The sequence below is a fragment of the Oryzias latipes genome, chromosome 4 (assembly GCF_002234675.1).
Source record: "Oryzias latipes chromosome 4, ASM223467v1".
Classification (NCBI taxonomy): domain Eukaryota; kingdom Metazoa; phylum Chordata; class Actinopteri; order Beloniformes; family Adrianichthyidae; genus Oryzias; species Oryzias latipes.
Window position 1 is genome coordinate 18,260,846 of NC_019862.2, and position 17,378 is coordinate 18,278,223.

At 37.1% G+C, this 17,378-nt stretch overlaps 1 protein-coding gene across 1 annotated transcript; it reads right to left on the reverse strand.

Annotated features, from left to right (window-relative positions):
- Nucleotides 1-3,837: 3,837 nt before the first annotated feature.
- On the reverse strand, nt 3,838-16,241 carry zmat3 (zinc finger matrin-type 3). Its single transcript, XM_011474183.3, has 6 exons — nt 15,885-16,241; nt 10,837-11,564; nt 10,618-10,758; nt 10,123-10,289; nt 8,831-8,934; nt 3,838-4,548 (listed from the first exon to the last, which is right to left on the reverse strand). The coding sequence occupies exons 1-6, from the start codon at nt 16,006-16,008 to the stop codon at nt 4,340-4,342; spliced, it is 1,473 nt and encodes a 490-aa protein (XP_011472485.1). The 5' UTR covers nt 16,009-16,241; the 3' UTR covers nt 3,838-4,339.
- Nucleotides 16,242-17,378: the final 1,137 nt, after the last annotated feature.

The window sequence follows — 17,378 nt, forward strand, 5'->3', positions numbered from 1 at the left end:
CACAAAATCATGACTGTAATACAAATCTGACAGAGTTTCTACTTCTAGCCTTGTAAACATTTAATTTGAAATTATTGAGAGGTAAATAATGATCATAAAAGCAAAACTTGAACAACATTCTATAAAATACTTTTTCTTATAAACACCATAAAAACATTTTTCTTTCGTGCAGTTTGTTAGATTCATTGCTGTATTCCCAGCCATCCATTCAAAAAAAAAAAAAATCTAGAAGAACTTCCTTCAGTTTTCACGCCGCAACATATTTAGCAGCTTTTATGTACTCATGCTCAGACTAAACCAGACCACTGAAGTGGTTCATAACAAATCTGTCATTTACAGCAAAACAGGTTAAACAATAGTAACTTAAGGTGCTGGAAAACTCCAACAGTTAGCTTTCAGTAATGAGAATTATACCAGTAATCAAGAATCATAAATTCATAAATATCTAATCTATCATCGAAGGCAAATTTGAAGCTTTTTAACTAAATAACATGGGAAATCACAAAAACATAATTCGTTGGTGCTTTTCCAATTCGGCTAATACTAGATAAATAGCATCATTTCTCAATGTATGGCTTTTACCTGCCTAAAATGCTTGTGGGAGTGTTATATATCATATCATTTTACAACAAAATAAAACATTTGCAGATAGTTCCATTTTTAGGTCTTTGAACACTTCCAATTTCCTAATTCTTGGAATATTTTTTTCTCTAAACGAAAGAACAGCGGAGGATCAAAGGGTTTACCAAAAACATCATTTACAATGTACATTTAGGCAAATTAAACGTATTTCAGCATAATCTGGTTGTAGAGAGATTTGACTAGCACAAAAAAGTGTTAAAAATATAATTTAAACTCAAAATACGTCTTAACTTTTCTTCATTACAGCTGTTCAAAACGTCAGTTTATCAAAATGCATTAGAGATATGTAAAAACTAACTAATAATGTAATTTAGATCCAGTTTGCAAACTATCTTTCTTGTTCATTCTTTTGTTGTTGTTGTTTTTTACTTAGACCTCTGGGTGCAATGTGGATTATGCAGAAACAGATGTGCACATGCAACGTGTTTGTCCTTTTGAAACTAAGCCAGTATAAAAGAACTCTTCTCTCAACACTGGAGCAGCTGCACATGATTATCTGCCCAACAGCAAACCAGTGCAGCGCTGGGACTGAGATTTTGACGTAGAGCAATCTGGTTAATACTGCAGCTGAGACTTTTTTATTCCGTTGTACAAAGACAGATTACTTTTTAGCTTCAGCAATGTTCCTATTAAAGGAAATTAGAGGTCACGTTTACATTAAGATGCTGTGTAAAAGCTTTCTATTTTTTATTTTGCTATCAACATCCCAGACTTTCCTGCAAACTTGATTTAAAAGGGTTTATCATGGTCCTCCAGATTCTATTAAAATCATTCCCCAATTTTCATTCCTCGCAGATTTTTCAACCATTTGCCTTCCAGAGGCTTATTTTTGTTGCTATTGATTGCTTGCTCAACTTCTGAGCACTAATTTTTAAAGAAATTGTGTGCAAAAAGGCATCTAACCATAAAATATATGGGGAAAACTGTTATTAGGCTTTCTGAAGTTGGTCAGTTACAAAGTCTGGACTGAGTGAAACAGCAACTAATGTCCATAAAGATCCTTTAAGAGTCCATCAGAAAGCTTTGATAGTAATTGATAGGCTTCTTTAAAAGATTCCAATAGTTCCATGAAAGCAAACTATAAGAAATGAAAAAAGAAATGTTTATGGAACATATATTACTGTTTTACCAGTAAGGTTCAAAGGAGCATCAGTCTTTGGTTGAACTGCACATTTCTCATGGCAACATTGGTGTGATATGACGGCTGTCATTTCAATAATGCCTCATTTTTACAATAAAGATTGATCATATACATATACTTAGTCCAACATATAACAATGTTGGACTAAGCCAAGAGGGATTTCCCAGTACTGGCTTGTGGGCAGCTCATTAGCTTGCTATGATCCCCCTGTTCCCTCCGTTCCTCAACAGTTCATTATTTACTGCTCTCGCTGCAGTCGAGCATGACTCTCATCTTCAATCCAAGAAAATGTTATGCTAGGAGCACTTTCATGAAAAACAACACTGTTATTTGTAGGACTGTTAACAGTCAGTGACAATAACATGGTAAATTCTTTGTGTTTCACCTACAGCTCTTTGTTGTTCATTCCTAAACTAAACCGTACTTCCAATAGCCCCATGATCACTAGAGTACCGTATATCTTTTTTTTTGCTGTCTTTTGCTTTATCTCTTTACAGTGAGTCCTAAAATGCTACTGTGTTGTGTCCTTACAGTTCTCCTGAGCCCATTTGTGTCTTGTCAAGTGTGAGTGTGTGCATGAAACGCGCACCAAAATGATGTGAACAGCTGCCTCTTCCCACAGAGACTTAACCGAGCAAAGAGCAAAGCTTAGATGCTGCTTCCATTCAACTGTGCATCAGATAACAGCGACTGTAACCAATGACGACCGTGTAAATTGCTTTTTAAAACTCTGCAGAAAGGAGTAAATCACTACATATCTGTAAACTACTTGAATAAAGAACTGTATTTTCTAATTTATATTGTCTAAATTATTAGAATGATGGGATTTTAAATAGTTAAAAAAAAACAAATATCAACAGTCTTGTTTTTGTTTACCTCAGCGTTTCTTTCTTATTATGTAGAGGTTGTATCATTCCAGACACAAGAGCAAACCTCCACAAACCTCCAGTCTGCAGTTTCTTCAGCTTAACATAATAAACTAGAATAAAAGCTTATTGAGATTTATTTTAGCTGATTTATTTGGGATAAATGTGATGTGGATCAAAGCAAAAGCACTGAAAAAAAATCTGCCTTCAAATCCAGACAGCCCATTCACTTCTCTGCAACTGCTTCACAGTGGTTTAAATCCTGACTGTGCTCCTTAGAGAGATCTACAACGATATACATGTAGTGATCCAATAGATATACAGGAGCTTTACATTTTGCAAACTAATCTAAACATTACAGTTAATTGCACTCAGTGGTGCTTTTTCCTTTAGAGAGTGAGGGACCCTGCATCAAAAGCCGTTTCAGCAGCTTCAGATGCAGTCTTCTCCTGACACACTGCACTCCAGAAAATGATGATAGCAAGGGCTTTTTTTTTTCCTGCTGATGGCATCAAAGGTTGTACTGCGGAACAAAGATGGCGCTGAGGGCCTTAAGCCAAACCCACACACAAACACAAAGTGCTTGTAGGTCATCCAGCCTACATGGTATAATAAGATTCTTGATAGTTATTAAATAAATATAACATTTTACACATTTTTAAAACATTAACAATAAAGTTTTGATACGGTATTGATTATTTGACTATATTTACATTTGTTATTATAGTGAATATTGTTTACACAGCATTTGTGTCACTTTTTATGACAGACTGGAAAACCCTAAAACAGCACAAATTGTTTCCACTGAAGGATATTGCCAAGATTCTTGATCAGCATCTCATCAAAGTACTGATCAGAGGTCAGCTAAGGCTCAGATTCACGTGATGCCTGTTAGAGTTTATTGTGCTTTGCTCTAAGAAATATCAAGAAGTAGTGCTTTGGATTATTCTAACCCCTGCTATGTGATTAAGATGTTGCTCCTCTATGGCCCCACTTTCATTTGCTGCAGAGCCAGAACAAAAATATTTTAGGTTCAGAAACAAATATTTGAAATGTACATTTTTTTGTCTACATCCTTGATCATTTATGTACCTTGTCTTCCCTTCCTTTAACTTTGCAACTTCATTTAGCATTTTCTCTTGATGCTTCAGTTCTTCTGCCGTCTCTTCTGGCTGCCCCCCCCCCCCCCCCCCCCCCCCCCCAAATCACAAGCTCCGACAAGCGTCTCATTTACATTCACTTGTATCCTGAGTCAGAATGAAAATCAAACTGAGAATGACCCAGAAAAAGTAGAAGGAAAGATGTTCTTCTTTCTTAAGCAATGTGTTCATTGCATTTGTTCCCTATGTATGTTGCTCACTGACCAAATAACCATAATGCCGACCATATTATCCAATTAAAGTTCCCAATGGTGGAGCTGAATTTACCCATCTCTGATGTGCAGAGGAAGGGCAGGAGATCAAACTGTCGATCTGGCACTGAGTGGACAGCTGATCTACCCTTCGAGCGGAAGCCATCCATTAATATGTGCACCTGTCAGGTTTTAATGTCTCAGCCATAAATCAAATGAGTTGCAACAAGACCCGGTGTCTGTTGAGGCTGATGGCTCCAGCTAAATATGCCACTCAAACACAAGGCAGGGGTTTGTGTCTCGTACCTCTTCCTTTATTCCTCTCCCCCTCCCCTCCCTTTAGCTGTAGCCGAGGTTCTCCATCTCGTTGCGATAGCGTAACTCTGACACTTTGGCTTTGTGCTGTTTGCTCTCCAGATGTTGCCTGAAGTCTGTCTCCTGTTCAGCGCCACAGTTGCACATAGAGCAGTAGAACTGTCCGCTGGGAGTCACGCACATGGCCAAGTCTCTGGGGATGCGCTGCCTCGGCCGAGGGTTGTAGTACGGCCCTGGGGAGACAAAAGATATCAAAAAGATCCTTCCAGTAAGAGAGGGATGTGTGCATTGTGGTAATTAGGAAAAACAAAAAAACTGTTATAACTATTTTGTTTTTAACTTAGTTTCTTCTCTTCCCTTCCAGTTCTTGCATTGAAAAAAAGGCATTTTTCTGCATCATTCCACTGGCCTGATCTTTAAAGTTTATCAATTTTTTTTCTTTTCCACCTGTAGATACTTAAATATTTTTTCACACCGCTTCTCCTCCTCACTTTAATGTGGGAGCAGATAAGTCAGTAAACCTAACCCATCCTGGAAATTAAAGGGATCAGGGACATTTCCACATTTGAATAGGGTGGCCAGAAATTGAAGGAGAAAGTCCAAACAAGGGAGATAATTACAGTCCCTGTAACCCACAAAATCAAAGAACACTGAGCAAAAATAAACACGGCCAAAACAGAACCACCATGAAACAAAAAGACGACAAGACAAATGCTCGAACAATGAAGGGTCGTCCTTAAATACACTGAGGGGGCTAATTAACTCAAATAGAAAGTTGTGGCCATTCTGAACTAAAAGCTGCTGTGACTGTGACAAAAGAATCTAAATGTTTGGAAATGTAATAATGTACACACACAAAAGAAAGAAAGAAAGAAAAAAAACTAAACAAACAGCTTACAACCCCCCAAATTCACTCATTAATTTTATAACAAACTAAACATTCAACAAGCATAAACTGCATTGTGTTATTGAAGCAGCAATGAAATATTAAAGAGTTAAAGGCATTACTGAGAAAAAATAGTGTTGATGCATAAAGGAAACAAACAAATAAATATATAAACAAATAAATGGATTCAATATAATTTTAACAAAATAAATGATGACAAATTATTAAGGAATTTGCTTGAAGTTGTGTTTCAAAAAGTCTTAAAAAAATACGTCTAGATATTAACTACAGATTAGATTGTCTGATGCCACCAGGGTTGGGATTAACGCTGTCTGAGTAAAATTGCATTACTAATGGCGTTCCAAGTAAAGTAACGGAGACCATTATAGTTAGTATAAATTGTATAAATCGCAGCTGAGGAAAAATATTAAATTTATTGCTTTATTTTAACCCTTGTGCTATCTTAGATGACCCCACCCTTACATTGACGTGTTCTCCCTACCATGACAAGGGTGGATAAAGGTGGAAAGATTTCATGTAATCCATGGACACCAGTGAAGATCACAAATCATTGAAGAAAAAAGGTTCAGAGCACTGTCTAGTGGGTCTAGATGACCCAACTCCCAACGCTAAAGTGCCTAGGATAGCACAAGGGTTAACTGGCAAAGTAACTTGAGAAGTTACTTTTCTGAGTAACTAATTACTTCTAAGATGCAGTAACTGAGTTACTAACTCAATTATTTTTGGGCAATGTAACTAGTAACATATAACTATTTACTTTTTTAAAGTAAGATACACAACACTTTTAGTCACATGCACTGGTCCTGATGCTGTGAGTTTTGGGCTTGTTCTGACCCGTGGAGGGTTGTAGTTGCAGCTGCATCTTAAGGGGAGCGCAGATGTGTCACAGTAACCTTGAGGCTCGTACGGTCACTTGAAGGGATGTTATGTAGTAAGTGTATCGTGAAGTATTTGTAAGGATTACACGCACTCATGACACATGGGTGACGCTGTTGTGTGGTGTCTTTACGTTGCACTTTAGTTATTATTGAGGAGCGCGTTCTGGCTCCTTACTGACTGATCAAGGTGTTGCTGCAACTCTCACTGTTTTTTGGCTGTTAAGATATGCAATATATAAATGTGTGTCACGAAAAAAGAGGCATGTTGATAAAAAAAACTACGAAATTAAAGGAAAAAACAAAGTACAGTTTGTACTTTTGGGAAACCATAAAATATTTAACAGATATTCCTAAAATAAACAAATTATGTATTAATCATAACCTGATTCACTTCTGTCAGATCAAATAAGGAGATGTTCAAAAAGATAAATCTATCTAGGATTAGTTCAAGGTGGACCAAGAGGATCATTTGTTTGTTTGAAGCTGCATAAACTGCTGAAAATGACTGAAAATGAGAATGCAGCCGCAGGCAGGAGAAAAAGCTATTTTAGGGCTTGCCATCAAAAACCTGATGACATCAGCAGTAAAAACAAGGAGGCTGATAGAGGGCGCATGAGAGAGGACAGGGAAATTTGTTTTTCTCTATATTTCTGATCTGACTTTCATTTTCAACAGACATGCTCATGCTTTTGACACAAAAGTAGAGGAGTTTGGAGTGGCAAGAAGGCAGGGTGATGACGTCGGTAAAGGGTCAATCGTTTCCTTTGCTGTATCTGTTTTCACACGTGCACAAGGGGGAGAGCAGACACTCACACAGGCAATGAAAACTGAATTGCTTTGACTTAAAGCTACAAACCCTCGAAATGTTAGTCTAAGTAATAATGAGCAGTGAAGAAAATGCTGTTAGTATTTTCCAGAAAAGGATCTAAAATTGCAAAATACTGATTCAGAGGGTAGAGATTTGGATCAAAAATGCTTCAGAGTATTAGACATAAAAATGCAGCTACTGAATATGGTTGTTTTAGACTTCAATATGTGACTTCAGATTTAGTGATAGCACTCCTCTGAATTTATAATAGACTTTACAGCAAAAGAAAATAGTAAAATTTGTTGTCAGATGACAACGGCAGACCATGGCATTAGTTAAAATTTAATGAGAACGGAGAAGGAGCATCATGCAAAACAGCTAATATTTAAAATAATTATAATTAAAAAAAAAAAAGAGGTAAGAAAGTTATAAGTCATGCCAGTAAAATACAGGAGCATGACATTGTGTCTTTCATGAAGTTAAACAGATAATGTAAAATCATGCATGTAAGCTCAGTGCATGATTTGATGACAAAACTGAGTTACAACTATCTACACAAAAACATGATGTCAGGGAAGGGAAAATAATACAATAAAAACTTAAACGCTTTAATGTAAATAAGAAAGCTGACACAGGTATTGGTAAAAAATAAGTCAAACGCCTACAGTGATGGTCTAAATGAGCTGTGTTGGTCTCATCTGCAATTTTTATTGAGTAAATATGTAGTGCACGTTTATTTATTTATATGGTAGAATACGTCACAAAGTGCTTTGCCAAATATATAAAAGACATACTTGAAAGCCAATCCAATCCAAATGGAAAAGGAAAAAAAACAAACGTCAAAGTTTGGAGGAATCAACCTCAAAAGGACCGTCTCCTTTTGTTCTCAGCCGAGATCAAGGAACAATCAACAAAAGACTTCTGAGTCATGTTGCTGCACGACTCTGGATTTCAAAGCAAGAATTTTCAATTAGACATCGGAACACGATCTTACATCTTATTAGCATGACATGAGTTCTGTAAATCCTCTCAGCAGTTAAGAGATGCACAACTTTGACAAGGGAAAAGGAGGAAAATTGGATGGGATATTTCTGCTACAGCTCTTGAGTGGATGAATAGTCATCTCTAACTTCCCTTCTACTGTTCTATTCTTGGCCCAGTTTTTGTCTGTTTTTTCAAATATATTTGGTTCCTTTATGGTTTAATTAAGAAATCTGATATCTTGCCAATGTTCAACATATTTTTCTTAGTTGTTTAAAGAAAACCAACACACTAGAATGTGTGTACTATTTGGAATTTTAGCTGTATTTAGAGTGCTACCCACAATAAAATGAATTACATTTGTTACAAAATATTTCACAAGTATCAAAAGAAAGATAACTATTTTATGCTGCTCTTTATCACTTAATATCTGGCTCATGAAGGTTTCCCTGAAGAACACACACTCTTGTAAATAATAAAAGAAAGATAATAAAAAATACCCCCTAGTAATATTATTACATAAACAACAAGACAGAAATGGTTAAAATATCAATAAAGACTTTTTAGTCAAATCACATTTTTATAAAGCTCTACTTAAAGGAGTATATTAGCTTCCAGCTATAAACTTAGGAAGTTGTATAGCCACTGATGTAATATTTTTTTTATCCTTGTGATATTGTTTGGAAATAAAAATCTTCACTGATGTGATTTTGTGACCTAAAAAAACACGTTTTAGTTGCATACCGTACTTATCGGTAAAAGCTGTTTTGGCAGATTTCACTTTCCCAATGTTTGTAATGTGTTGGAAAAGGGGTCAAAAGTTCTTCAAACGTTTTTATACAAGACATGAACTACATGATTTAAAAAAAACTACATTATTTGATATAGAAGCAGGTCTTTTCATGTCAAATAATTTTGTTGCAACCGTTTTAAATTCTTACCTTGCATGGTAGCAGCCATCTGAGGACTGCGGCGGTTTTTCACCAGTCTGTATTCACTGCCATCTTTTCGGTTTCTTCTTGGGACTGTCTCAGTGCTGCTTTCTCTATGTCAGGCACAGACAGAATCACGATAAGTTTGTCAAACAGAGGAAAAGAGTACAAAACAATCCTTTTTAGTTTAAATTTTTGTTGAATATCTTTCAACAAAAATTCCAGTTAACTGCACTTTGAGTGTGACTTTGTGACAGTTGCATATCCCCTATTTTTCTGAAATAAACCTAATTTTATCCATGCACGTTTGTTTTGGAGGACATTCAAAACCTCTGATGTCAACAATTCACAGGCTATGGTGAAACACATTGTCCACAGTACACTAAGCAAGCTACTTAGATGTTCAGGAAGTATTTCAACTTAGGTTAGAGGCAGATAGCACACACATTTTGCATTCTCAAAACATTTTGACATCAGGCAACACTAAGTGCAGTCTTTTCCACACTAGAAATGCTACGGCAAGACTGACTGGAATGGAAATTGATGAGCACCGTGTGTCTTAGCATGGGCATCTATGTTTGTCTACACATGCATTTAGTGTCATCAGAATTCACTGTATAACAAAAAAAAAAACCCTTTTAGGGTAAATTTTATTTAGTTTTACATTATTATTATTAACCAAAAAGAAATCATCTCCATTTGCTCTCAATAGATAATTTCTTGAACCGTTTAACTTTACAGTGATGATGTAACATATACTGTTTTTTTTTTTGCTGCCGTGCCTATTTATATCCTTAAAATACTTCTTGCAAAAAAACGAAAAAATTTCATCATGAATGAATATAAAAACTTCCCTTAAACAAATGCAGGCAGTCGTTGGAGTTACTTTACTGAACCTCTTGAAAAGAAGAAACAAAGTACTTTTTGACCATGCTAATACTGCGAAGTCAGGCTGCAGCACTTGTTGCCTGTGAACTATATATAATGAGAATTTTATCTATTCTGATCATTTTATTTTATTATTACATATTTGACATTGCATTTTCACGCAAACGAGGGTGTGGTCTTTTGAATGACAGCAGTTTGGGTTTACGTGACATTTGTGCATTTAGTACTAAGCCTTAAACTGCTTTTGGCCTCCAAAAATTTAATTTGACAATTTAACTCTGCACATTTTGATCTGATGTACTTCCTGTTTTATATTTTTGAATGCAGCTGAACATATCCTAACAAAAGCCTGAATAGCTGAGTATAAAAAAAGCTTGTTGCCAGTAAACAATTAAGACTTTATCCATACTTACATGTTGTTAGAGTTCTGTTGGGCCTCGGCCAGTCGTAGCCTCTTTGCATGGTTCTTGCCTTGGTAGTGAGCCTGTGCGACTGCCAGGGAGCTGAAGGAGGCGTCACACAGTTTGCAATAGTCGTTTTCTGTAGCCAAGATGACTCGGGGTGCCCCCTTATACAGCCCCTGTGGCCACGAGACAGAGCGGTGCAGTGTTTGTGGTCAGTTAGGGAGCAAACACACCAAAAAAAGAAAAATGTTCATGGCCACCAGATGTTTTTTTATTTCATTTAGAAAATCACCTTCAAGACCTTATTAACTATTACTAATATGAAATGTCTTAAGGTTTCAGTTTAAGCGTATTTTGAATTTAGATTTTCTCTTTGAGACTTTTCAGGTTTAAGAAAAAATGATTTGGTGCTTTCTTGTGTCAAAAACCTCAACAGGTGTTGATGCAGACAGAGATAAATATAATAATGACTCATCCTGTCATGGTGTTAAAGTTGAGCCTTACTTGCTTTCCAGCATCAGCATCTCCGGATCCTAAGACGAACCCCGTCTGACCCACACCTTCAAGGGCTTCTGGGATTCTGATTGCTGGCGGCTGTTTACTACCAGCGTAGAAGTTTCGTAACTTTTTACTGTGGTTCTTTCCCTTAAGAGAAGGAACAGTTTTGGTTTATTTAGTTCATTTGGTTGAATCACATTAATATGCAGCCATCTTTGAAATCACCTGGTAGTGAGCCTGTGCCTGCTGTGCAGAGTTGAGTGTAACGTTGCAGAGTTTACAATACAGTGGTTTACAAAGTTCTTCCAAGCCCATAGAGTCTTCTTGCTCCTCCATCCCCACTGATGAACCCTCATCAATGTCCAGCTCACTGGGTGGGGCTGCCTGAGCTGGTGGTGGACCGCATGCAGGCCTGGACACTGGGGCTGGGATTAAGGCTGGTCCTGGCGGCCTTGGGAGCATCTGGGAAGCCCCAGGGCTTGGAGTAGGAGTTGATGATAAAGAGCTTGGAGGAAGGGAAAATCGTCCGGCCGCTTGCGTCACTACAGTCGGGGGCACCAATGCTCGGGCGGGAGTCAAATGTGGAGGCCCCAGCTGCTGTGTCAGATCAATTGTGGGACGTAGTATTGCCTGAGTGGGGTTTCCAGGTGGAGGTCCGAGAGTGTGTGCCATTGGGGGTTGCCCTGGGGGCATCGGAGGGGGGCCCAAGGTGTGTTGTGGGGTAATAGGTGGAGGTCTTAAAGTGTGAGAGGCAGTTAAGTGAGCTCCTAGACCCTGGGCAGGACCCATTGTCGGCGGTCCGATTGCCTGAGCAGGGTTAATGTGTGGTAAGCCAAGAGGTTGTGTAGGTGCCATTGGCGGAGGCCCCAAAGGGTGAAGGGAGTCCATGTGTTGGAAAGGCTGCTGGGGATGGCTAAACAAACTCAAAGGAGGCTTCATCATGGCTTCAGTACCTGTGGGTGTCAAAATATTTTCAGTTAAAGTTTAATAGTTTTTGGACCCTTGAAGAAAGCCTTCTGCTATGTTCACACTGGGTATGTGACTGACATGGTGTATTACAGAACATTTAAGTTTTGAAACAATACACTGTCCTTGCTTTGCAAAGAGAAGTATCAAATTGAAATTTTTGTCCTAAAATTCACACCTTGGTCTTATTGGTTTCATCAAGATACTTTAGAAGATTATTTGGATTTTATTCTGGTAGCATGCAAGTATGCATCCTCACATGACCAAATGTTAAATACAGATTACAGATTTCACATTTTGGAGAGTTTTGAGAGTAAAGGAAAGTCTTTAGTGAGCTCTATGAGCTTATCATGTATAAGTGCTTGGACTTGTCTATAGTAAGTGATGTTGTTTTTTCTACTTTTTCTTTGTCTAAGTGCATCCTTGCAGAGCTGTTAAAGTGGTTGTGATCTTTATCTGGTTCAGCACAAAAATAACATAGAGAGCAAAGTTGTGAGTTTGTGATCATATGAACTGGTGTTTGATGCCTGCTTAGGGGTTTATTTGGGGAAAAAAAACAAAAAAACGTAAAACATTAATGCAACTGTCAGAATTCTGCAAGAAATGTTAGCTAGCATAGACTACTGGTTGACCAAGCTAATATTTTGTGAACCTAAACAGGAGGAAGTGGATAAAGAAGATTGAAATGAAGAAAACATGTCCAACATCAGGTTTCCAGAGCGGTATATAGTTAAACAAAAACAGCAAATATGTACTTGTTTTACTGACTTAAATTGTGATGCTAACTGGCTTAAAAAGTTCTTGAATACTTGTTTATTAAGGTTACTGTCCACTGCCAGATGGAAACCCTGCGTTGAGGAGTAATGTTAAGAGATGGTTGAATGGAAAAACATATCTACACCGAGGAGGTTTACACTTGAGCAGACATCACAAAGATCAGTCTGCGCCTGCAGTGCCTGCAGTCATGCATACAGGACATCAAACATACACACACATAGAGGCACTGACAAGATTATCCAGGACTTCTATGTAAACGTGTGCACACTGTGGTGTGTAGAATGAATTAAAAAAAATAACGTGAAAAGAAATGTGTGAGTTACACATGGGTGCATGTGTGTGTAGTCAAGTGATAAACTAAATACAGTATATTGTAAAGCTATTGAAGGCCAACAGCTGGGTTAGAACTTACTGCACTGGCAGCTTTTGTTTGGACTCCAATCAGATGGCCAACACTAGTGAATCATGGACCCAAAATAAAACCCTGCAGTGTTTGTGTTTCCAACTGTTGTTCCCTGTCAGTTTGTCTGTCCCGCACCCTGTCTGCCATCCGGCCAGGCTGGCCTCAGCAGAAAAGTATGCTGGACTGCACACGGACCCTTACCATGAGTCATGTCAACTGCAAGATGAGCCGGTAACAGTCCCATCCAATCTAGCTGCAATGCCAATAAAGTTCTGCTGTGTGACATATAAATAAATGCTACTACTTTGTTGCTTGCAAGTGCACTTTATTCTGCTCGTCAAGTCTTATGTATTGCACTTTCTGGAGTTTATAAGACTTAACATCACCAAGGAGAGTCAAGAACTATTTATTATTAGTAAATGAAGCAGAAGACGTTTGAAATTGGCAACTCAGTGGGTGGATGGCTGAGTAAAAGCAGCCCAAACAGTACCATGTAACAAACTGTAGTTTTTGTTTTTTTATATCAAAAATCTACTACAGTTTAAAATTATTACATGAATATCATTGGTTTTTAAATTGATATTTTTTTATTTCATTTATTACCATTAAATTTCCCTTAAATATTTCCATTCATTTATTTATACCTTCATTTTTTCATTTATTTTTCAAAATAAATGTTGGGTTTCAGTTTATAAGGTTCAATTGTGATAGTTAATGTTGTACTTAGATGGAAATAAAAACATTTATTTACCAAGTCACATTTACTTATTAGTATTTACAAGTACAGTGGTCTCTCGTTTACTGCAGGAGTTACATTTTAAAAATAACCCAAAATCTGCAAAGCAATTTTACAATTTTTATTGATGTTTTAGGGCTGTAAACCCTAAACACAATAACTATACACTATATTTATTTTTGTCAGGCAGACATTAACATTTCCACACTTTTCTCTCGTTTAAACTCACTAAGTTCAAACCTTTGTGGAAAAAAACGAATTTTGACAAGAAGACACAGCATAGAGAAGATTGATTGACAATAATCTGTAGTCAATCAAGACACAGAACACACTGCTCTGTAAAAAAATACAAAAAAAACAAGCAAACTGCTGGCCACAAAAGATGAACCACATTTCAGTGATGGGACTGTAAAAATGCCGGTTAAAGGAAGAACATTAGTTAATTTGATCCATAACTCTGCTATATTCAGATTAATGATCCTCAGGGACACTGAAGCTTGTTTGGCACTCTTAAACATATTTTTGTAAATTAAATTATTTCCTTTTTTCAGGAGAAAATTTGGAAATGGACACAATAACAAAAGACACAATGAGAGTCAGCTATTAGGGTAAAAACTGCAATATGGAAACCCAAAATAGGGAAATTAAAGTAAATTATTTCCAAAACAGGCAGCATTCAACATTTAAACACAATAAGAAATAGTTTTAATTATTTTTATTGAAAATAGTAAAATAAAAAACTTACAAAAGATTAAATTTTCCTTCCCTTTATACTGGTTCCTTTTGTCTTTCCAATGCTTTACCTTGTAATCACTGGTTCAACTTTTCAGGCAGTGCAAAGAGAAAAATAAAATCTTCCTTTTGAACAGTAGGCAGATGAGGGAGAGCAATCAACTGTTTATTCATCAAATGTGTGCAATATTAGACCAAACTACCAGAGAGCAAAATGTTCAGCAACTTGACATTACTGGGAAATCTGATGTTTTGGCTCTCTTGGCTTGCCATGAGCTTGCAAAGTTGTATGTGCTTATAAAATAGTCACAGCCATGGGTCCTTAAATTACCAGTCTAAAATCCTTTTTTGCTCTAAATTTGAGGCTAAAAACTGAACTATTAACTTTGAACATCATATTCAGAATAATGTCATATTAAGCCACAAAGTCCAAACCATCGGGCAATCAGTGGATTTGCAGCAGATATGATATGTACCATCCTTTTAATCTGCTGTTGGTTCAAAAGATGTCAAGCTAATCAAAACTGTCAGCATGGGCGTTCATGAGTCAGTCAGCCATCAGAATGGTCTGAGCTCAACTCTGGAATTTGTATCATGCTGTGAACCTGAAAACAAAATGCCGCTTGTATCTTAAAGCCTTTCCATTTCCCAGTCTCTACTGAGAATCTTTAAATAGGCCAAGTGTTCATTTTCTCTAGAGTTTCTCTTGCCCTACTGTGTTGTGTCACATCAATTATGGAGCAATGAGAAGCACATGCCTCCTGCACTTTTTCAATATGCTTCGCTGGACATTGAACAACCAGTTCACTGCAAATACCAAACATGTCCGATTGCAATGTGTAATTCACCTCCTGTACCCTTACAGTATTCCACCATCTCCTCTTAGTGCTTCTAATCAACCTTTCTTTTTTCTAAAGGACTAAAAGCACTAGTCATCTGGCCTACATGCATTACCATCTTGTTATTACTGTGATAATATCCACCCCCCACTTAGTACAAACAGCTCTTGCAGCATCCACCTTTTAAAAGGCTTTATATCACGCTACAGTCTGATGTACATTTGTTTTTAACTAATATTGATTAAGATGTATTATCAAAAATCTGGAAACATTTAGACATTGATTTGAAAATATAGATTAATTTCACATCTGAAAAGCTCCGGTGATTGTGGTTATGGTGTAGTCTCATTTGATTTTCTCTAAAAAATAATCAAAGGCAGTTTCACAAGGGATGGCTTAGTGAGCTGTATATGGCATTTATATAGATCAGTAATACATTATGGTTGTGCAGGTGCATCTTCATGATTCACTACATGGCAATTTTTTATAATCTTTAGCAAGGCGTGCATTTTAAAAATGCCTCAAACTGACATGAGCAAAGTGGGGTGCAAGGTTGTGATTTTTTCACCTTTTCTGCTCACTTTTTTTTTTACCAAAACGTTTAGGATGTTCATGCGTGAGATCAAACGGAAGGTCTCTTGCAGCACCTAGGACCACGCACCTTGGATTTTGCACCGCAGCATCCGCGCTGAAGCATGTTGGCTGATTAAAGAAGATGACTGCGCTGCCTGTGTAACCCTCCTTTACTTAACACCCACCTTCCACTGTGTAACACATCTGCAGTCGTTTGATTCCTCTCAATTTGCCTTTTTTTTCTTACCTGGTAATTGTGCAAAATAATGGCTGCTGTCACCGTAGCGGACGGGCTGCGAAGTGTAGTTTGGGCAGAACCCCGCACTCTGGTAATAGGCTGCATCCCCGCTCCTGAGCTGCAACGCCATCATCGCAGGAACATCCCTCCGCCAACTTCTCTCCAAAAAACCGGGTGGTCAGGCAGGATGACAGTCCCTACCCGCGCAGACAATCATCCTCTCACCGGAGGGGAGACCTGCGGATGAGAGAGACACGCAAGAGAAGACAAACGCGGGGAATGCGGGTCGGGTGCCAACAGTAGTCTTTGTGTTTTGGTATGAGAATTCGACAAGCATCTTGTCAACACGCGTAAAACCAGATTTATTTAAAGACGGATGTCAAGCTAGGATTTCTCCGGCTTCCCCTTTCATCTTGGTACAGTCCATTTCCGATGCCACTGCTGCTTCTTTGCATGGGTGGCAAAAATGTCACTTTGTGGGAATAGATGTTGCACCTCTAAAGTACACTAAGATCCCACGAGCTGGCAATTGATAAACCGAAAACCTTCATAAAGACTAGTGGTGACGGCCATAACACTAAAGCACGTGCACATGATATCAACAACTCTAATCATAATAATAGTAATAATAATCACAGGAGATGGCTTAAAAATATGTGTATTTTAACCAAATTGTGTTAATTGTACAGCAGTCATAAGTATGACGGTAAAATGTTGATCTAAATTAAATCTTTAATCTAAACTTTGATCCCAGAGGTGTGCAGCCTTTTACACTAAAAGAGCAATTTGGTCCAATTTCCTTCAGACCAGCAAGAGCCCAAACTCCCACTTCAGTGTTTAGAATTATATATATATATATATATATATATATATATATATATATATATATATATATATATATATATATATATATATATATATATATATATATATATATATATATATATATATATATAAATATATATATATATATATATATTAGATCAGTATTCTAATTGTAAATGTAATATGTTTGTATCAATTACTTTTGACAGCAGCAAATACAAGTTTCTTTCAAAATAAGTACAACTTGTGTCAATTTAGATCTTCCCACTGCAGCAGATTTACTTGCAATTATACTTTAAAACACGTTATGTCTGAACAGCAACTAGACACAAAATAAGACTTTAAACTTATTCTAATAATAAACCACTCTGATAACAGATCATACCCTTTACCTTAATTTTGCCTATCAGATATGTTTGCATTTTGCCAGAATGGTAAAGCTTCTTGATGCTTCTTGATTTAAGTATAATGTCAGCAGTGGTCACATTTTTACTCTTGTAAGGTCACCTTAGTTTACATTTCTAAACATAAATGGCTGAACTTTACCAGCAAACCTATTATTTATATTCAAATCTTCAGCATTTTTCTTCAAGGCCAAAGACTCCCATATAGATAAAAGAGTAGCATGTGGCTCCACAGCCTCAGGTTGCAGAGCCCTGCTATATACAAATTAAGTTG

Bases quoted from the DNA above. Each gene is read 5' to 3' on its own strand.
- zmat3 (XM_011474183.3), bottom strand. From the start codon at position 16,008: ATGATGGCGTTGCAGCTCAGGAGCGGGGATGCAGCCTATTACCAGAGT. The intron at 11,565-15,884 runs GTAAGAAAAAAA...TGACACCCACAG, and splicing joins TTATTTTGCACAATTACCAG to GTACTGAAGCCATGATGAAG. The intron at 10,759-10,836 runs GTGATTTCAAAG...CCTTCTCTTAAG, and splicing joins AGGCACAGGCTCACTACCAG to GGAAAGAACCACAGTAAAAA.